Raw genomic sequence first — 22230 nt, 5'->3', positions numbered from 1 at the left:
CCCGGCCGCGCCCGCGCACGCGCCGACGCCGGGCGGCGCGCGCACGCCGCGTCACGCCTCCCGCCCCGCCCGCCCCTCCCGCCGCGGCCCCGGCCCCGCGTGTCCCCCCGGGCGCCCCCGCCGCCGGTTTCCACCCCTCACCCCGCCGCCATGAGGCGCGGCGAGCGGCGGGCGCACGGCGGGAACGTGGGCAAGGCCGCGCTGGAGGAGCAGCCGCCGCCGCCCCCCGCGCAGCCCAACGGCGGCGCCCCCGGGGCCGAGCGGGACGGCGCCGGACCCCGCCGCAGCACCGAGTCCGAAGTGTACGACGACGGCACCAACACGTTCTTCTGGTGAGAGGCGCCGGGCGTGGCCCCCATCCATCACCTGGGGGGGTCCCTAAGGAATGGGATGTGGGGGTCCCTAAGGAATGGGATATGGAGGGCGCCCCAAGGAATGGGGTACCCGAGTTATCTGCTCCCCGTTATCTGCTGTTCACGTGTGTCTTCTGTCGCCGGTACCGGTGGTGGAATCCGCTGCAAGTGTTTCCCTGGCGTGGCTCTACTGCTAATTGTTTCCTGGCAATGTATCGGGAATTCAGGGCTGGCTTCTGGCGGTGGCACCTTTTCCCAGTTCTGGTCCCCACTTTTCCAGGTGCAAGACCCTTAGGGCTGAGCCCAGCGACTTGTTCTGCCTGGTGGGTGCTTTGGAGGTGTTTTCCAATTCCTTGCGAGCCCACCGGTGTTCGGGCAAGCATTCCTGCCCGATTCCAGTTATCCGCATGGTTTATATGGACTCCACCTCCTTCTCTCCTTTCCCTTAATCTTGGAAGAGGCTTTTTCCTCTTTTCCTCCCAGTGATCCTGGCAGAAAGCTGAAATTGTTGTGCCCCACTCCTGCTGGGCAGGTGTTGAGTATTTTTGAGTGTCTCAGTCCATCAAACGGGTGCAGAAACCCACGCCTGCTGGTGTTGGGCCAGGGGAGAAAAATCACCTTTTTCTTAAATTCAGTCCTTGCAGGAAGAGGTGTGTTCGTACCTGGAAAAGTGTTCCATAAATCCCCTCAGCAGCAGGCGTGTGTGTAGGCAGAGGTGTTTTTCCATGGGTTAAACACACGTCCCTTTCCATGAAGAAAACCAAGCCGACACTCAAGACTCGTGTTTGGAATCGGAGCCGAGGGCGATGGGATTTGTCTGGAGCCTGGCATGGAGGAGTGTGAGGGGAGGGCACTTGGCTCTCACCCTGCCAATCTGGGCAGCAGTGGAGCCGAGGGTGTTGATCCCGATGAAGGAGGTGACATTCCTGCCAGTGCAAGCTGCGGAGGAACACTGGGATGCTGCTGGATCCCTGGCACAGTGCGGGTGTAGCCGAGGGACGCTGTGCTCTTGGGGACAAAAGGACCTTTCCTGGCGGGCACACCACGTGCAGGCTGAGCGAATCGCGGGATACCGGTTTTAAATGGAAAATGGGTAAAGCTGTCCTTTCCTTACTCCCTCGCTAAGGTGGCTCCTGCCGGCTGTTTTGTGAGGCCTTAAAACACCTGTTTTTGCTGTAGAATCTTGCCTCGTTGCAGCTTTTGGTGGCGGTGACAGGGCTGTCACCCCAGAATAAATGCTGTAATGCATTTAGTCATTTAGTGTGGCCATGTGGATTGTTCCTTTGGAAATCTGGATGTGCCTTTTTCTCTCAGGAGTTTCCCTGTGTCAAGTGGTCCCTTCCAGGAGGGCAGCGTGCACAAGTGTGTTTCTTAATTTCCCTATTTTTCTTTTTATTTTTCTTTTTTTTTTTTTCTAATTTTCTTTTCCATAGTAGCTTGTGCTGACAACCAGGAGTTTAACCATCTGGAAAAGTCCCAACGTTTTTTCTCATGTTACTTTTGCCCCGTATGTGTTAAGAGTATCCTTTGGCAATGACTCAGTTCCTACTGTGTGCAAGAATAAAGATTATCCAGAGGAATGATTTTCTTCCTGTGACCCTGGGGACTCCTCTCATGCTGTGGAGGTGGTCACAGGAAAGGGAAATTTTTAACAGTGGCTGCCCTATGATTTTGGAAAAACACAGAATACACCTTCTCTTTGGAGTTCAGGAGTTAGGGATAAGGTTACTCTTCTGGCTTGCTCCTTTTGGGAAAATGAGAGGATATGGGATCTGTGGACACGCAGATCATTCCAGGAGTAGTTTAATTTGCAGAGGTGATTTTCCTGCTATAAATGTGGTCCTTGGGAAAGGTGGAGCTTCCTTTTCTTCAAAATCGGTTTGGAATTTTGCAAAACCACTTGTGTGCTAATATCTCTGGTCTTATTCCATATAAATGACTTGGAACTAGAAAATACTCCCTTGTGGGAACCTGCTCAGTCAGCGTAACCTGGCAGCTCCCTTTGCCATTAGGAAATGCCAAGGGAAGGGAACAGGAGGAAGCTTTCTGAAGCAGATCCGTGGTTTCTGTATCATTTATCCCTGAACTAATTTCCTAGCGGAGAGCTGGGAATGCCAAGCTTTCCTGGCAAGCCACTGGAACATGTTCCCTGTTGTTTCCAGCACCTTGGATTTTTCTTGTCTGTGTGCTCTCGGCAGGAGCTTTCACACAAAGCCCTGCTCATTCTGGGGTCATTTAGTTGGATATTGTGTGTGATCTCCTCCTAAAATTTCTGCAGGTATTTCACAGCTTGTCTTTAACCAAAGAAGATTGTTCAGGAAAGCATCCACCCAGTCTTGATTTGAGGGTGTTGGGAGGTGCCAGATGCACTTTTGCCACCACATTGTGACTCAGTGGGTTAATTGGTTTTTCAAAGCCTTACTATAATTTGTATTTCATTAGCTTTAGTGTCACCTTTTGATTATTAACGTGTTTTATCTCTCACACTATTGATCTCACGCCGCCAGCACGTGGATGTGATATTAATTCCCGAAGTCATGGTGTGGCAGAAGAGATCTGTGGAACTCAGGACGTTAAAATTAATAAGAAAAGAACTAAAAAAGAGGGATTGGCAGTGACTCTATAGGCTAATGGCAATGTTTGTAGGAATTATTTCCACCTTTTAGTGCAAAAGGCGTGGAATTTGTGGCTAAGGAAGAGGCAGTCCCTGCTGGCATGTTCCTCACGGTGTGTTCAGTGTTGTGACTCTTCCCAGATGGCCTGGGTAATGAGGATGTGTGTGGGCAAACCAGCTGGTGTTGGAAAGAAGGGATTGCTATTCAAACCAAAACATTCTTTACCCATTCCTTGTGGAGATTGCTCTTATCTCTGAAATACTTGGGATTTGCTAAGGGCGGTCTGCAGGAAGAGGTGGGGATTTATGCAGAAGAGAGATTAGGGAGATGGAATATCCACAGGTTGGCAGAGCTGCTCTCTGTGTCCTCTCCTGAGGGGTGGCTGTAGCACTTCCAAGGCAGCGTTCCTGGAGTTTTCTGGGAGCTGAATGTGGGATTTTTCCCTGCTTTAATGGCGCCATGCTGAGCCATGCTTGCTCTAGAGTCCTGGGTCACCCTGCCATGCTTTTCCAGCCTGTGGGAATGACCTGAGCAGGGACATCTGGGCCTTGTGCAATCCCACTAAGCCACATTTGCCAGCTGGTCATGGATGAGAGGGCCTGTGCCTTGGGAATTGTGCTATGGGAATGGCATTGCCCTTCCCTCAAAGGAAGGGGCTGCATAGTTCTGCCAAGTAAGCTGGCCATGCAGAAGGAATATCTTTGTAGAGAGGGCCTGTCAGAGATCAATGCCCCACCTGGATATCAGGTCTCTATATTGCGTTTGTTTTTGTTTTTTGTTTTTTTGGTTTTTTTTTGTGAACACATTCCCAAAATTAAGGGTAAGGGTAATAGGGAAAAATGTGCTCTAAGAATGTTACCTGTAATGCTCTTGTCACTTGTCTCAGTAGGACTGCCCTAAACTATCAAGACACATTTTCATAGGTTTAAGCAAAAAAATGTTTAATTATCAAAATAAGGCATTTGTGGAACTTGCAAGCTCTGTGGAACTGATGGAAACTTCAGGAACTTTGGAAACTCGGTCTTTCCTCCTGATTGGAAGGAAAACCCCAGATTTGCTGAAGCTTTGCTGTTGACCTGTGGTTCTGGGTCTCTGGAGGTCTGTACTCCTGGAATTCTTTGAGGAGATGGCAAGGAAAAGGCACGTTGCTATTTTGGAGTGTCACAAGTCCGTACAGAAATTTAATCAGCGTCGGGTGACTTCGGGGATGTGCTGAAGATGTGCAACTGCTCTAAGAATAGGGACTGGTTTTTATTGACTCGGAGAGTTTAAACAGATTTTCAAACATAACTTAGAGTTTAAAACCAAAGCATATTTGTATGGTTTGGTTTGACTTGAAGTTTTCCAAACTGTCTGTCTATCCCCAATAGTTTGTCTGTTAGTTACAGTTTTTATTTCAAATGTGGTTGGTTTTAATGAGTATTAATTTTTGTTGTATTTTCTTGTGTCCTATTCTTCACACAGCCCTCTGCTGCTCCTGGAGGAAGGGGTTTGTTGTACTATTTACCATATTTTCTTAGCATTTCCAGATGATATGTTGGTTTATGGAGGGTACAGAGCTTTGACATCCATTTAAAAATCTCTTTCAGGAACGGTTTAATGAATTTTCCATTTTTTGGAATAAAGAAATAATGAAAAAGTCACTGATGGGACTAATTTGGTTTGCTGACAAATCCTTTCACCAACAGCTACAATTAGTGCAACTTTTTTACCAAGGGGCAAACTGGACTGGCTTTCCTTTGGATTTTTGTTCCACTTAAGAGAACTGACCAAAATATTAATAAATAAATTCTTTGCATTGTGTTCCAGTGATTGTTATTGTGCTTAATGGAGCTGTTGCATCACTGGTGACAAACAAACCATGGACAACAAGGGTGCGGTCTGTGCTTAAATTGATTTTAATTTGTGGGAGATTGAATGAGGCCATGGGCTGCCTGCTCCTGGGTGTTACTCTTTCCTTTTCACTCAAGGATCTGCCAGACTCTCCCAAAAAATGACATGTTTAAACAATTTCCTTACATCATTTCTGTCATAGACCTTAGCTGGAGAATAAAAGCGCTTGTCATTTCCTTGACAGACTTGCAGCGTCTCAATGTGACAGGAGAATGGCCTTGCATGAAAAAGAGAAGTTGGGATCAAACTTAATCCTATTAACTAGGGAAAAAAACCACTTTTTTGTGATCTGCAGTGAGGGAGAGCTTCACTTGCTCTCACTTGGTATTTGAATTAGCAGGGCAAGGGCTTGCGTGAAAACAAACCTGATTTATTTCATTTCAATCTCCCAGGGCTTGAGTGGGGAAAGAGCCAAATGTGTGGTGCAGAAAGGCAGAAAAATAAGCCACTTAATATTCCAGCTTTTTAACAGCTTGGGATTTGTTGTGAGTTCTCTCCCTGGCCTTAGATTTTTTTTGTTCTCAGGTATGTCAGCGCTGCTTTGCAGAGTTTTTGATGTGCAACCTCCCAGATCTGGCTGCAGTTTGTACCCCCTTTGCTTCGGGCATGTTGCCCAAGCTTCTGTGTATAATTCTAAGGGGAAGATTCCCAGCTTAGCTCTTTTCAGCATCCCAGGCTGCAGGCCAGGAGAACATAAGCCTTTCCATGTAATTCCTGCCTTGCTTACCTTGCTGGGGTGTTCTTAGCTTGCCTTCCCCTGGTGTGTTATTTTAAAGTGTGTGTGGAGATGAAAACAATCTCCTTGTGCCATTAAATTCATCCTGATCTCTCAGATGAGCCCTTCCTTAAGGAGAACTGTTCCTTTTTATGGAATTTTATGAATTTTATTTTATTTTTAAACTTCTGAGCATAAAGACATGGTGTACATCCACATTTCCTGGCTTGTTTTCCTCTCTGAAGTGGATTTGTGTGATGCTATGCTCCCTCTCATTGCTGTGTCACTGCTCACAGCTCTCTGGCAGGGCTGCCAACTTGCTCTTTCCAGAAGTCAAGCCCATCTCCAGAGTCTTTCATCCCAGCTCCTGGGATTCATGCTGTGCTGGAAGCACCTTTACTTTGAAAACCATGCTAGGAGGGAATCTGGCAGCATCTGGAGATGAAAGCTGTGCTACAAGGGAAGTGATGAGAGCAGCCTCTTGTTTCTCCTTAAACAGGGCAGCTGCTTGGATTTCAGGCTGGTGGCTGTGGCACCAAAAATAAATGGGAAATGGGATGCATGGGGCTCCCCAACACCGACTCTTCACTGTCCTACAAGATCCTTACAGGGAGGAACGCAACTGAATCACCCTTGTGCTGGTAGAGGGGTCTCGAGGTGTTTGTCCAAGGGAGGATGTGTAATAACTGATTTTTTGGCAATTTATGGGATCTCAGTGCATTGAAAAAGCAGCTGACTTGGTGTGGGTGTTCAGGTGGTGAAACAGCAAGGTGGGATTCCTGGATTTGTTTTTGTATCTTCTTCAAAAATACAACAACAACGATGTAACAATTATATATAATACATAATATCCATAACTCTACAACAGTATGTATAACTATGTAACAATATAGCAACACAATGATAAGTTTCAAAACCAAACAACAAAAGAAGGCCTGAGATATCAAAATTGCCTGGAGTTCATGTAACCTTTCTGGTGTTGGCCGTAGAATCCATTCATTACATCTGGATGTAAATGCAGCGAGCTGGAGCCCGGTGTGATTGGAGCGTGGGTTCCCTGCTGCTGTCCTGCCTCCTGGGAGAGGCTGGGTTTAGTTCTCCAGTGCCTGCAGGATCCAGGGCAGGCCCCACGTGAGCTCTGATGGCTGAATCACCTGTCCTGGCACCTGGGAGGATGCAGCTGCTGAGCAGGAGCTGGTGGCTCCCAAGCTTTTCCCTGGTTTTTAGCACACCGATTCCTTACTAATTCTGGAAGTACTCGTGGGTTCTTGTGTTGTCCTGCTGGAGCTGGTGGTCCGTGTCCTTGGGACCACGAGGAAGGAGAGCCTTCAATGTCAAACTCTGTTCTGGCAGGGGCAGAAGAGGATTGTGTCTGCTTATGAGGTATTGGGTGTGTGGGATTGCAGGGATGCTGTGGAGAATGTGGGGTTTGCAGTAGGATGGAATTTTTGTTCACTAGCACCTTTTCTTGGGCTGTCAGAGCAGTTTTAGGTGGGTTACTTCGGGGTTGTTTAAAGGGAAATCAGTGGATGGTTCGGAAATTCCAAGGTTTATTGTGCACCACCCTACCTGAATATACAAACCTTGGAATGACTTGGAGATGGGGTGTGAGCTGCTGTTACAAAAGAATATATAAACAAAATGGAAATAGAGCCAAATATGTCACATACAGACACTTCTTTTACAAGTTTTCTCTTCCCTTAAGCTTCCTCTTTTATACATGGGTTTTTTTATTAGTTTGTGTTAAGGAATGTTGTCCTCTAAACCAAAACCCATGGTGTGTCCTTTGACCTTATTTGATTTCCCATGCTTCCCAGCTGGGGCCAGAGATTTTTCTGATGAAAATAGTGAGTGACTTCTCATTAGGAAAGGAATTTTCAACTTGAAGTAAGAAAAGATGCAGACATTGTAAGAATATTCTCTGTGTGGTGATCAGTGGGTGTAGGGTGTGGGTGTCACCTTGGCTGGGTGTGCTCTCCTTCCATAGAATCACAGAATCCTGGAATGGTTTGGGCTGGAAGGGACCTTAAAGTTCATCCCATCCCAAGGGCAGGGGCACCTTCCACTGGGTCAGGTTTCTCCAAGCCCAGTCCAACCTGGCCTTGGACACTTCCAGGGATGGGGCAGCCACAGCTTCTCTGGGCAACTTGTGCCAGAAGAATTCCACCAAAATCCATATAAACCTCTGGGCTCCCATGGATGAGGATGTTTTACTGCCATGGAACAGCCGCCCAGCTTTGCTGACATAGCTGTTCCCACAGAAACCCCTTGTGCTAAGTGCACTGAAACTGTAGGAATATCCCTGGAAATCCAACATCTTGAGGTGGCATCAGAGTTCTTGCAACAGCAACTGTTGTCCTTTAGATATATATATATTTTTTTAATGACTAGTTTTTCTTGTGTAATTCCCATGTCTGGAGTGAATTCCCTTTGGTTGCTCTCAAGGGCCTGTTCCCTCAGCTGCAATTTTGATTAGTAGGCTGTGAAGTAGAGCAGCACTGTCAGGTGTGGCCCTGCCAAACCTGGGGAGACACCTGGAGCTGTTTAGATCTGGGCGTTTGCACTGGGTGCTGGTTTTTTCCAAGCTGCTGCTGATCACATGCAGTGCCACTGTAAGTTCTGCTCTCTGTGCTCTGCAATACAGAAAACCTCAATATTTCTGACTGCTGGCCCTGGTTTTGGCCTTCTGAGGCTGCACTGGCAGGGTGAGATGTGTGTTTTCCTGCTTCTTAATGTCAGTTTTCTCTGTTCTGAATTTCAGGAGAGCTCATACCCTGACAGTCCTGTTCATCCTCACGTGTGCACTGGGCTACGTAACGCTGCTGGAAGAGACTCCCCAGGACACAGCCTACAACACAAAGAGGTGAATATCTGAGGATTATCTGAATATTCCCAGGTGTGTTTTGGAAAAGGGACCTCCAGTGACCCCCCTGCACTCCCTTGTGGAAGTGCCTGTTCCCTTAGGAAGTTACAAAACCAGTCCTAAGTCTGTAAGCTTCTCTGATGCTGATCATTGAATTCAATTTCTGATCAGTTTAGTGTCACTGTCAGGCCTGTGGCTGCTCTGTGATGTGATTTAAAGCAAAATACAAAAAGTATGCTAAAGCCTCCTGGCTGGGTTTCTTTGGCAAGGGTTCTGCTGCTGTTTCTTAAAATAGCCTTTTCTTAAAAATAACCTTTCCTTAAAATAACCATAATTTTAAAATGCTGTGAGCTGTGACTAAATTTTTCTGGCTCAAATGCTTTTTGTCAAATTCTGTTCAAGATTTCAATACAAATCCTTGTTTGTTGTTGAAAATTGCTGTGAGAATGTGTAGCCCGGGGGAAGCTCTGGGGAAATAAGAATGAATCTTACATGTGTGGTCGATTCCTACTGTAATTTAAACTGATCCAGTGTGGTTGATTTTCTTCCCTTTTTAAAATACAACAGGGAAGAAAAAGGAGGTAGGAATGTGGTGTTTTAAAAAGCTAAATATGTTTTAAAGATATGCTGCAAAGCATCATTGCTAGACTGAGGAAAATAATTGTTTTCTACCAGTCTGGTTTCTTCAATATAATGAATTTTTTCCCCTTGCTGTTGAAGGTTTTTTTTTTTTTTTCCCCTCTTTTTGTATATTTCTGAAGTGACTCAGGACATAGCATCCATTGTCTTGGAGATACAGGAATTGGGGTATTTTCTGAGATAATCTTGGCTGTTGTTCTGACAGTAACACAATGCCTGGGGGTAATGTGCCCCACTGAGAGCTGGGATTTCACATGTGGGGGTGACATGGGACAAGCTGGAAGATGTCTGGAGCTGGGAAAGGTTCTGGAAGGCTGCTGTGTGAACAAATGACATTTTATTCCCAGTCATAATGAGGGAGGCCAGGCTGGAAGGGTGCTGTGGCCTGGAACTGCTGTGGACTCAGAATTGGGAAGGGGAAAAGCTGAAAGAGAAGTGATAATGGATCCTTAGGGAGTAATACAGAGCTAAGGTGACTCAGTGGAAAAACTTATTATTGAGCTTAGAGCCTCAGCTGCCTTAATCAAAACAAACCCAGGGAAGATTATTCAGCAGGTGGATCTTTCTCTGAGGAAACAAGAGTTTTGTGTGCTTACCCAGTGCGCAGTTGTTAAAATCAATTTACAGCATCATGCCAGGAAAGGGGCAGCAAATGGGCTTTGCTCACTCCTGCAGCACTGCAAGGTCTTGGCACAAAACCCCTTGAAAAGCAGCATCCTGAGGCTTGGACATGATCTTCCAAATACTCCAGGTTTCATGTATTTCTGAACAAAAGGAGGTATTTTGCCAAGAGCAGGGTAAGATGGGCATAATGTGCAGCGGTGTATCTATAGCCCAGATTATCACAGATTTTGTATTTTTGCATCCATAATTTTAAATCCCTTATCCTGCCCCCAGATCTTTGTCAGTCCTGGTGTGGAGCAGTGTTGTCCTGCGGTTCCAAGCTCCACCCAGCACGAGGCTGTCCCTGTGTGCTGGTATTCCTTGGGAACACTTGGTGCCTAATGACCAGGAGGGGTTTTGTCACCAGGGAGCAGAGTCTGGAGCTGTCACGGGGTTTTATTTCCACCTCCTGCACACTGACAGTGGAGCAGTGTCTGGGGTAGATGCAAAGCCTAACTAGACACTTCCAAAGGCTCCAGCCTCCTTTGTTTCCATGCCCTGACTGAGGTGTCCTTGTGAGCTGCAGTAGGTGCTCAGCAGTAAATTGAGGTGAACTTCCCAAATTTTCTGGCTCTGTCTCCTGGACTGGAGTCGGGGGATGGTCCCACCTTCCCCCCTATAAAATCAGGATTATGTCACCTTATAAAATGCTCTATCCAGTCCCTGGCAGGAGCAGGGTGACAGATGGATTTGTGGAATCACTCACAGGAGAAGTGATGGACAAGACTCAGGTGAGAGCAGGAACCTCTGAGCTCACGGGGTGTGGTCTCTGTGGCTGAGGTTGGTGTTTGCATCTGTTACAGGACTTCCGCCCTGCAATAGGGCAGGGCAATGAAACAATTAAAGGAGGATTGTTTGGGGTTTTTTTAAGCTAAGGTTGATGGAATGTAAATGTAGTAAGAGTTCATTGGGATCACACACGTGGTCACACTGCCCCTGATGTAAGAACAGTGGAACATTTCCTTTGTTAGGCAGGGAGAGATTGTGCTGGGAACCTGTCTGATCCATGAGAGCTTTATTCCCACAGTCCTTCCAGCCATGGGATAGCTCATCCTGGCTGACAGCTGTGACATTCTCCTCTGTTCAGCCTGCACTGAGCTCCAGCTCTGAATGTAGCCCAATAAACACTGAGCACCTCCTCTGCATACCGTGGGAGAAATCCACAGCTCCCAAATATTTTGAATGCTGAGCTGCGTGTCTTGGGGGTGGGGAAGTTCTTTTTTTCTATAAAAACACATTCAAATTTAAAAACACTGATGTGCTTCAGGGTTGTATGTTGAATTTCCAGCTGGGAAATGTCTCTCCTGAGATGCTTTTTTACACAGCTCTTGGCAATCTCTGCTTTCCATGGGGACACATCCAGGGATAGGTGGGTTTGCATACTAATCTGTTGCTGCTGTGGTTGAGCACCCACAGGGAAGTGGAGGTAACAGGAGGCCAGAGCCCTCTTCCAGGGCTTGTGGTGCCCCGAGGGGGTTGTACCAGCTGTGCCAGCACGGATCCAGCCCGGGAAGGGACAGGGAGTGGGAGCTGGCTCCTTGAATCCCAGGACAAAGGGCCATACACAGCTCCTTCAGCACAAACAAGAGTTTGTTTGTGCTGATGGAGCTGCTGCCAGCCTCTCCTTTTTTTTTTTTTTTTTTTTTTGTTTTTAAATTTGGTTAAGTGTAAAATAATTTTTGTGGGCACACTTTGCTATTTTGTGCCTTCCTGATTTGCTGCTCAGGAAAATCCATTGGCTGTGTCCAGCCAGGTGAGGAGAGGAGAGCCTCTCTCAGGTGCTGGAGCATTCCTGCGTCAGGCCAGGCTGCAGCTTAGGCATTGGAAGCTTCCTAAGGAGGTAGATTAATGAGGATAAGAGATAAAAGTTAGTTATCACCGAGGAAAAAAAAAGTAATAATGGCAAGAGTGGGTTTTAGAGGAAGGAGCACAGCTAAGCTCTTGTAGTGATTTGGATCCAGGATTTGAAATCCATCTTTGGGAAGACAGCCCTTCCAAGCCCAGAGCAGTGGTTTGGACCCCTCAGTTCATGGCTGAGCTAGGGTGGAGTTGTCACACCACATGGGACTGAAGCTTCCAGATGCAGCCAAGGACTCAAAATGCAGAATATTCTCATTATTGGAGGTCAGCTGGAAGGGTTTTGCCCTCCAGATCTTTGGAAATCCCCATGGAACTGTCTGTTCACAGATCCATTCAGCACCTAATTCTGGTGTGCTTCCCAGTGTTTAAAGCAAGCAAAATTACTGAGTTACATCTGTTAACTAAACCCCATTTTTATTTTCAGGAAGCACAAACATTTATGCTTGGAGGTGAATGTTACAAAATAGTTTCTGTAAATCCTTTAGTCTTCTATTTTGAAAGGTTTTTTGACATGTTTAAAGCACAGTCTCCTGTTGCTTCTGGCAGCAAAATTTTCTCTTTGGCAACAAAATTACTGGGTATTTTGTGTGACTTCTGCAGACTGACAGACTGAGCCATTTTATTTGCAGTCAGGGGTTGCATCATTTCCTGCAAACAGGGAATGAGCTCTTTCCCAGTTGTCCATCGTTTCAGCCAGCTCTTAAGCAGGTGATATGAGACAGCAAGCAGGATCCAGTGGGAGTTGAGGTGCAGTAAAAGGAGCACTTTTGGATTGATTTATGCCATTTAATCCATTAAAACTAAAGGAACATGCCCAGGGTCGTAGGTCTTTGGTATATTTGGGCTTCTGGTCTAGTAATTTATTTTTATTTAAAACCTCTGTTATGTTCCTTAGACTCTGTGTTATGGTTCCAGCTCTTGAAATAGCAGCAGTGCTGGTGTGGTCTGGAAAGCTCCTGCTTGTCTTTAATAGGTTAAGAAGCTGTTTTGGAGTGGTGACAAGTCTGACAGCTCTTTTTTAAATTCCATGGAAATGTAGTGGAGCAGTGAGAGCTGCCTCATTGCTAAATCCTGTGTGTCTTTGTGAGCCAGTGGGAATAAAAGCTGCTCCCAGACACAGGGAAGTGTTTGATTTGCTGTGATCCTCAGCCTTTTTTTTGGCTAATTTTTCTGGATAGTGTCTGGATCCATTTAAGAGGGACACATTCAGCAGTTAAAGAACCAGTTCCAGACATTTCTGAGATCAGAGAACATAATTTTCAGTCTCAGGAGGAGGATGAGGCAATAAACCAGAGTGTTCTGTTTTTCCTTGCAGAGGAATTGTCGCCAGTATTTTGGTTTTCTTGTGTTTTGGGGTGACACAAGCTAAAGATGGACCATTCTCAAGACCTCACCCAGGTAATTCACCTTGCTGGGCTCACTCAAATCCTCCTGAGGAGCTGCCTGGTCTGTGAGGGTGGTAAATGTTTGTGTTGCCTGGAGAGCAGGTAAGTTGTAATTTCAGTAATCACGGGTTCCTCAGCACTGCACACTGACTGTGGAGGCTCCTCCATAACTACCCTGCTGGGCTTCCATGGAGCCTGGAGATCTGTTTGGATCTCCCTGGTTTGGCTTCCTGTTGTTGCTAAAAAACTCTGTGAGAACTGCCAGGTTCTTAAACCTGAACTTCCCCTGTTTATCCTCATTTTTTTCTCCTTTCTGTGCTGAGACTGCACTTGTGACCTTATATCCCGTGCAGGAGCACTTCCTTAGCTCCATGTCCATTTTCCACAGGAGATTAAAGGCTCTTGCTTATGATTTTAAAGGTTTTTTATAAGACTGGAAGTCTTGAAAGCATTTGAAAGCACAACACAAACCTCTTCCAGGTAATGAAATAGCAGGTGAAACATGAAAATATTTAAATGGCTTTGATCTTTTGCCTATTTTTAGATGTGAATTGTTGAAAGAGGAGGAATTAAGGGAATTCATATAGGCTTAAATAATATTCCTGAAAGCACTGGGCTCTTCTACAGCCAAATAAAGCTGGGGTTTATGCCAGAAATTTAACCCAGCAGCCACCCCACAACCCTCAGCCAGAGTAGGCATGGTTCCAGAGCACTGCCCTCAGCACACCTCTGCAAACCTGGGGTTTTATTAAATTTGCCTTTCTTATTAAATAGCAGGTTTTGGTGTTTCCTTCTGTTCCAGTTAATTGTGGTTCCTTCTGTAAAATCAGTTGCTCCTTTTGAGGACACCACTGACGCTTGGGTGCACCCAGGTTATGGGGTTTGTCTGGGCTGGCTTTATTCCCTAGAACAAAGCAGGGAAGTTTTGCTTTTAGTCTTGCCCTTAATGTAACATTTCCCCATAACATTCTGGCTTTCTTTTGAGCTTTCTGCTTTCAAATGTGCTCTGCAGAGCTGCAGGGTTATTTTGGGGATTTTTGTGATAATGTGATGCCTCCCAAATTCCTGATTCCAGAGCGTGAAGCTGTGTTAGGAGCTCTTCTGTCAGTCCAGTCCCTCAGGATCATCTCTGCTGTCCCTACCTTCCCTGCTTCTCCTGCTGTGTGTCATCAACCTACTTTTCATTAAAGCCATTAAAGAAACTGATCCCAGCCACTACCTTAGTGGCACCTGTCCAGACTGGTGGCTTTATTTCTTTTTTTGGCTGCATTCCCAGCTTTAGCCAGGGCCTCATCCAGCTTTGCCATTTCCCTACTGATTCCACACAGGCCCCCATTTTATCCAGTTTAATAATTTGCTATGTGGACAGACACCGGTTGCTTCCCTGTAATTCACAAATGTTAGATTGTCATGGAAATAAGTAGGTACAATTGTTCAGACAAGACTTAACCAACTTGCCCTGCTTTTATCCCATTTTCCACTGGCTATGGTTCTCTCCAAACCTTCACTGCTTTAGTCCCAGGGGAACAGTGTGGTGCAAGGGACTCTGCTTGAGGATCCATTTGTTTATTGGTGGGTGAACAGCCAAATTTGGGGAGCATTTCCTGGTAGAATTAATCCTGGATACAGCCAGGATCAGTAGCCTGTCTCCTTAGGATTCACAGATAAGAGCTATTCTGCCTTCTCCCTGCCAGCTCCTCTTCTGGAGCCTGCTGCTGTAGGAGCCCAGGGATGCTTTATTGCCTCTGTCAAGATAACATGTCCACACTGTCATTCCAAAGAAATTTTCCATGACAGTTATTAATGCCCTGAGAAACAGCTTTTAATATTCCCAGCCTTTGCCAGGAGTTATTTTGACTTAATACAGGCTGTGTGACAGGATGAGATGTTGGGGGAGTAAAATGTGAGGGTCTGGAGTAACCTGTGGGATTGAGGGCTGGGATAGCTGGGAATGTGCAGGCAGGGACCAGGCAAGGGCAGCGCTGGTGACACTGGAAGGAGCAGTTCCAGGACAAGTGTTTTCCTTGGGCAAACAAGCCAGATTTTTGTATTTTTTTACTCATTTAGTCCCTCAGGCAGAGTAGGCCAGACTCTGAGCAGGAATAGGGAAAGAGGCTGGTTGGATTCAGCTTGTTGGGATGTTCATGCCCTGTTCCCAAATCCCTGCAAGGCAGCAGTTTAATGTTTGATCACAGGAATCACTGCTTTATCAGGTGTGTCAATGATTAGTGGAGACCTCCTTGCTCAGGAGGAAAGCCCTGATTGGAGGGAGGCAAAATGACAAGTGAATTAAAGGAAAGAAGTAATGGAGGCGTGCCAAAAATAACCTTACAGCTAAAGCTGAGCCTGACCCAGCAGGAGAGAGAGCAGTGTTTGTACAGCCTTGAAAACATTTGGGGTGCAGGTACTTAGTGTGTTCAGAACCTCTGGGGGACCTCTGTGAGCTGGGGAGAAACCACAGCTCTAAATCAGAACCAGATCTCGAGTTTAATTACCTTTTTTTGCTGAGCCTGCTCTGCAGCTGCCACAGCTCTGTGTACAGAGGGGAATAAAATCTCAGACAAGGATTTAGATTTCTCTGCCTTCTGTGTCTGCACCACTTTCAGGACCAATCTGTCACTTTGCTGACTTTGAGCAGTGTAAAAATCTCTGGTACAAGGTTTATGGGTTAGAAAAAACAGCATTTTTAGGTATCTGGCAGTGATGTTTTAAGGTGGAAGAAGTGTGGTGATGAAAGGTTAATTCTCCCTGCTGGCTTGAACATGGGAAGAGTTTGGGAAGAGGCTTCTCTCTTTCAAATAATCCTGTGACAATGGAGGATTTTTTTTTTTTTCTGTTTGGTTTTTCCTAAGATTCATTTTGGATAGTCAGGTGGATGAAAGCTGTCACAGAGCTCTGAACTGCTGTTCTGCAGGCCACACCTGCCTTTTTTATTTTCCCTTTTTTATTTCCTAGAAGTATAAAATAAGTGATTCTGATGAAATTAATTTAGCAGGTTTGCTGCAAAAAGGTTTTCACCTTCCACATTGTGGTCTCTTTTAATGATGATGTCAGAGGCTGCTTTTAAAAATCTGTGGAGTTTGTTGGTATTTTTTCTTTTTATTATTATTTCTTTGTTGTTTTGAGTTTTTTGATTTTTAAAATAATTTATTTCCTACTTGAGGCTGAACTGGATAAAGTCGTGTTTTGGAAGAAAACATCTCCTGAGGAGTTCCGTGGGGAGTTGATTTGAGGTTTTGAGCTGATAATTTTGTTTGTAAGCCTCTGTTTGTTTCATTCTTGTGTAACTTATGCCTGGCCCTGCTTTGAACATCAAAGTGCTTATGTTGCCTTGGAATTAACAGAGAGAAATTCCCAAGGCAGGCCTAAGGGTCTTGGTTTCCTGGCAAACCCTGTTGGGATTCCTCTCCATCTCCCCCATGGACCTGAGGAAGGAGAACTCCATTTATAACCAGGAAACACCTGAAGGCAGGTCTCATCCCGAGGGTGCTGTGTGACATTTCTGGCATTTCAGTGTCCACACAGAATATTGTGAGTTTTCCTGAATTCTCTTGTGTGGAGTCTTTGGATCTGGGTAGGGAAAACTGCTGGAGCTGTGTCTTTACCCACCCTGGCTCTGCATTAGCCTCTCAGGACAGGAAACAGAAACTGAGGGAGTTCAGAATCCAGAAGTCACTGCAGGGAACAACCACCAGGCTCTGGATGGATCAGGGGCATGGATGAGCCCGTGCAGCACAAAACCCCCATCCAGGATGGCCTGTGACCAAGGGCTGAGCCTGTCAGGAGAGCTGGAAGTGTGCAGCCACTGTAATTTGGGCACCCTTTAGATTCAGGTGTTGCTGGGTGTGTGCAGATCTGTAATCACATGTCTGGGGAGGGCTCCCAGCAGCTGAGCTTTGCATGGCATTTCTTACCGAGAGGCCTTGCATCCAGCACCTGCTGAACCTTTGGTCTGCTTGCTTTTAATTTCACTGCAAGTAAAAGTGGGATTATCTCTGGAGTTTTGAAATGCTTTCTGCCCCATGGGGACATGACCTTGTCCTCAGGCCGAAGCTGGGCTGCCCAACATGACTCCAGCCTGCCTTGGGAGTGTCTGGACAGGTCAGGGCACCTGAGACCAGGGAGAAAGTTCAGGAAGGATCAGGTTCTCCTCCAAGGACTGCTGGAAAGCATTGCATGTGGCACATTCCTTTCCTTCTGCTTCTTAACTGCTGAGTTTGTTGGGTTGAAGTGTTTTGCATCTGGATCCCTTCTCCCAGATCCAGGTTCAGTGCCTGAGCAGTTCCAGCAAACTTAACACAGCAGCCTGTGTTGGAGCTGAAGAACCTTTCTGGCTGTATCCCTGAGGGAGGGTGGGGAGCACTGAGCTGGGAATTATAATTCTCTGGTGGGAGCATCTCTTCAAATGGAATTGGTTTCTTGAGAAGCTGTGGCTGCCCCATCCCTGGAAGTGTTCCAGGCCAGGTTGGGCATGGGACAGCCTGGGACAGTGGAAGGTGTCCCTGCCCTTGACAGGAGGTGGAATGACGTGGGCTTTCAGGTCCCTCCCAGCACACAAAGCTTTCCAGGATTCTGTGGTATTGCAATAAATGAGAAATTATTTTATAGTTTGCTCCAAAGCTGCTGACATTCCCTGTGTCTCTCTGCAGCTTACTGGAGGTTTTGGCTGTGTGTCAGCGTGGTCTATGAGCTCTTCCTCATCTTCATCCTTTTCCAGGTGAGTGATTGACACCTGCAGCTTCTAAATGCCACTTACATGTGAGAATCAACTCCTTTGTAGTGGGTTTTTTTGTGCTGACTATAGGAGATGCTTGTTTTTGTGAGATGGAATCGTTAGGCTGTTTAATGAGACTATGAAGCTGAGGGAAATGATAATACAAAAATATTTCACCTGCTCTGACCTTCAGCCCTTGTAAGACACCATGTTGCAGTGGTTTTAGATGTGCTGGTAAGGGAGTTCATGTTCAGGAGCTGGTGTTTCACAGTCAAGTCTGCCCTGCTGGGCCATGTGTGACTCGGGGGGAATTCACCTGGTTTCACCTTTGGAAATACCTTTTACCTGGAGTGACAGGTTCTTTGTAGGTGTGGGGGTTTTGCAATAAGCCAAAACTTCACACCCAGCTTTGTGTGGTGGCAGGAGCTCAAGGGGAGGCTTTTCATAGAAAGATGTGCCCTTGTTGCTTCCAAATTAAACATTTTACCATATCTTGTCCTTTAGTAAATGGAGAATTTCCCCCTGACTTTTACAAATCTCAGAAGTTAAAATTAAATATTTTGAGAGAATATACTTGTCAGATAGCTCTAAAAATAATTTTGCGTGAAGGAAGGGTGGGGAGTGTGTTTTGGTTTTGTTTTTTTTTTTTTTTTTAAATTTTGCTTCTAGAGGCCATGTGAGCTTGAGAAAGTGGGACTGGTCACCCTATTTTTTCCATGATCCTTGATCATGATATTCCTGAGTAGCTGAAGTCAGACTGAGTAATTTTTATTGGTTGTACTGGTGTTGTTCTGAATTCCAGCAGAAAAGCCTGGGATGGCTTTTCTTCCCTGTGTCAGCAGAGATTTAGTGGTTAAGGAACTCCCTGCTGTTGCTCAGCTCTTTACTAAAAATACATCATTGCCTTGCCCAGGTTTAAATAAGGTTAAATTCTGCTGAGTCTGCAGGTGGCTAAACTTCCTGACAGCAAATCCAAGCTTGCTCGTGGCTGAAACTTGTCCCAGAGTTTATGTGACTTCAGCAGTTTATTCTGTAATTTTATTATTGCTCTATCAGTTAATTTTGGCTTTGTCCAGCTTTCCTGCTTGTCACAGATGTTCCAGGGTCAAGCCTTGACCAAAACACTAAGGGATTCCATTGGGAAATAAATGCTCAGAAAATGTGTGGCTGGTTTAGTGACAGATGAGTTCACGTTTTGGTCATTTTGATAATTCATTTTTTGCTGTTTGCATGGGACCTTACTGGAAAGGAGTGTTGGGAAGGATGAGCTGTGTGAAACTTCTGGGAGCAATGGGGAGCACCAAGAAGTGGCTTGGGGTAAAGTGTTTAAGATCACTGATTTTTCATCTTTAAGGTCATTCTTTAGCCATTTTTTCCCTTAATATTAAAGGCTCCAAGTCAGGTGTGTGTGTGTGATGCTTAAGGCCTGGCTTTATTTCAAGATTTTTCCTCAACAAATTTTAAAAAGAGTCGATTTGAAGATCAGTGTTGGCTGTAATTCTGTTTGTGCCTCCTGTGTGTGAATCCTTCAGGGGATCCCAGTTTCTGTGTTCCTTTGCAGACCGTGCAGGACGGGAGGCAGTTCATGAAATACATTGACCCCCATTTAGGGGTTCCTCTGCCAGAGAGAGACTATGGGGGCAACTGCCTGATTTATGACCCTGGCAATGGAACTGATCCCTTCCACAACATCTGGGTAAGGAACAAACTCACTCATGAGGCTATTTTTTGGGTGAAGAGCTGCTTAATTGACCTCTTCAGAATGCACCTGTGAGTCTGGCTGAGTGCTGAATCAGAGCACAGCCTGTACTGACTCTCCAGCCTCTTTATTTCTCTTCTCTTGACCTTTCCTTTCCATCAGATGGGGGGTGTGTCTCTCTGGATCCCAATTACCTGATTGCCCAGGGCTGAACTGTTCAACAGTTCTTCTTTCTCAGCTCCTTGGTGTCAAATTTTCCCCTCTGAGTTTAGATTTCTTTGTGTGCTTGAGGTGTCTTCTCCTCAGTCACCCCGAGGCGCAAAGCCCCGAAGCTGCACCACAGAATCCCAGAATGGTTTGGGTTGGAAAGATGATGTAACTCCACCCCCTGCCATGGGCAAGGACACCTTCCACTAGTGCAGGACTTTCTGAGTCCTAAAATCCACCAGGTTTCTCACTGGCAGAAGTTCCAGGGCAAAGGAATGATGGTTATTTACAGCTCCCTGATTGCATGATGTGAGGAGCACCCAAATCCTTTCAGTCTACCCTGTAAATCTTCAGTGCCTTAAAAACTGGAATAACTGGGATCTTAAAAAAGTAGAGGGAAAATCACTGTGTCCAGGGACTGGCAGGGCTAGTAAGATTTAAGAAGCTCTGCTAAATTCCTTCCTGATGAAGGAGTGCAAGTATTAATGTCTGGAAACAACAGACGTTTATTGCTGTATTTTTCTTGCAGGGAAAAAAAAAAAAAAAAAGAAGGCTACGACCTTCACTCTCTTTTTGGTTTTCAGGACAAGCTGGATGGATTTGTTCCTGCTCACTTTTTTGGGTGGTACCTGAAGGTAAGAATGGCTCATTTCACCTTGGTAACTCTGCTCCTTTGCTCCCAAAGCCTCAATGCTGCTGCTTTTGTGGTGCCAGGCCTTGGTCAGCTAAACCAGGCTGTTTGTAATATGTGAAAATACATATCAATATGTGAAAAGCCTTTTTTCTTCCTTTTTTTTCTGTCTCCTGCCCATGTTAGGCTACCTCATTTCTTTCCAGAGCTTTGTTACATCAACAGGCTTCTTCCTTTCTCCACAGGGATTCATCCTGGGGTCAGATCAATAAAGAACTTAATTCCTGTAGTAACAGAAAGGCTGGAACAACCTTTGGAAGTGGAGTGTGGGGCTGGCAGTGACAGTGATATTCCCAAAGGCAGATGTTGTTGCTGCTGCTTTCCCAGTGGCATCAGATCAGGATTTTAAACCATTAAATGGGCAGTGGTTTAATTCTTGTTACTCTTTAGTCAGTATTAAGCAACTGCAGAAGGAATTCCAACTGTGCCTGTCTCTGCCAGAACATTCAACAGTTTTTTGCTGTTTACTTTGGTCTAAATATTACCTTTTTTAACCCAAGCAGACTGACTAACTCAGGAGATTTTGCCCCCTGCAGACCTTGTTTGGGTTTGCTATTTAAATAACTAACAGAGCTTGGCTGTTCTAAAACAAGCTGGAACTGTTGGCTTGTATTTTCATTTAAAAGTGCAAATGTGTTCTGTGAGTGGTTCACCTCAAAACCAGAGGTGAATTTGCTGGGCTTGAGGAGACCTGGACTTCAGCTTGTTCTGTTAATGAACTGAATTCTAAATTTGGAAAACTTGGATCTTTTTCTTCCAGGAGAATTATGTTAGAAACTGGGTTGCCCAACTGGAAGGAGACTGGCTGCTGGGTTTCCTCTGGGCCATAGCATATTTTTCTCTTAAATATGTTAAATACTAACCTATTTCTCTATTAAAAGCTGGAGGTTGAGTGTGTTGTCTCAATAAACAGAGATGGGCTTGTGTTTGGATTTTTCCCCAAATCTCAAAGCACCAGGATGGCAATATTGAGAATGAATGGGCCTCATTCATCAGAAATTATTGTGGCTTTGGAGTCGTTTAAAGCCCATAAAAGGCTCTGCAAAGCCTTTTCTGAGCTCTGTAAGAAGGATGCTGCCTGTGGTGGTTGAGCACCCAGTAATTCCATGCAGTTAACTCATTTCCCTCCTGCTGAATCCCATTTTACCAGAATTTATCATAATCTGTATTCCTGTGCTGGTTTTGGCTGGGGTGGAGGTGATTTTCTTCAGTGTCATTCCTGTCTCTTGTGCAGGTAATGCTGATAGGTTGGGAGGCCTGTGAACATTTAGACCATCATACCACAAAAATAAAATTGTCCTGAGTTTCCTGATCCTTTTCTGGATACTGGAGACAAGATCTACAACTGTAGATGTCTTTTAACAGCTGTTTAAAAGACTTTTTTTCTCCCTTCAGACTCTGATGATTCGGGACTGGTGGATGTGCATGATCATCAGTGTCATGTTTGAGTTCCTGGAGTACAGCCTGGAGCACCAGCTCCCAAACTTCAGTGAATGCTGGTGGGATCACGTATGTACTGCAGCGATCAGAGTTTATTTGGGAATACAGATTTTACAGGGAGGGCTAGGAAGTGATGAGAGCTGAATTGTTTCCCATGTGTGACTGCTCCCTGTTGAATTTGTGACCTGCTTGTCACCATTTCTGTAATTTTGTGTGTGACAAACACTTGGATGTGGTTAAATACCTGTTTGGGTTCGTTTCACACCAGAGGGAGAATCTAAAGCTGTACCTGAACATTTTCAAATATTTGCTGATAAAGCAAATAAAAGCAATAAAGCAATAAAGTCTGAAATTCAGAGAAAGGCAAAATTTGGTGTGAGCTTAAAGGGATATTCTTTGAAAGTTGAGTTTTATTTTCCTGTGAGCTGTAAGTTGGTGCTAGAGCGATCCGAATTCCCTGCAGTCAGGGCACACAGCTCTGGGTCTGTGTTTG

General features: G+C 45.5%; 1 protein-coding gene across 2 annotated transcripts in view; it reads left to right on the top strand.

Annotated features, from left to right (window-relative positions):
- Nucleotides 1–73: 73 nt before the first annotated feature.
- PTDSS2 (phosphatidylserine synthase 2) overlaps nt 74–22230 on the top strand; it is a 29760-nt gene continuing 7603 nt past the window's right edge. Inside the window, exons 1-7 of one of the 2 annotated variants that reach the window (XM_021555993.3) lie at nt 74–332; nt 8338–8439; nt 12917–12999; nt 17636–17703; nt 19262–19396; nt 20191–20241; nt 21693–21806. In XM_021555993.3, the coding sequence (XP_021411668.1) occupies nt 151–332; nt 8338–8439; nt 12917–12999; nt 17636–17703; nt 19262–19396; nt 20191–20241; nt 21693–21806 (735 nt within the window). In that variant the 5' untranslated portion in view covers nt 74–150. Of the gene's footprint in view, nt 333–357; nt 1447–8337; nt 8440–12916; nt 13000–17635; nt 17704–19261; nt 19397–20190; nt 20242–21692; nt 21807–22230 lie in introns of those variants that run through there. The other variant, XM_085579987.1, reaches the window with a different exon arrangement.

Source organism: Lonchura striata, chromosome 5, assembly GCF_050655825.1.
Source record: "Lonchura striata isolate lonStrDom1 chromosome 5, ASM5065582v1, whole genome shotgun sequence".
Lineage (NCBI taxonomy): Eukaryota > Metazoa > Chordata > Aves > Passeriformes > Estrildidae > Lonchura > Lonchura striata.
Note: the sequence above shows the minus strand (reverse complement) of the source record. Positions and strands in the feature narration are given on the sequence as shown.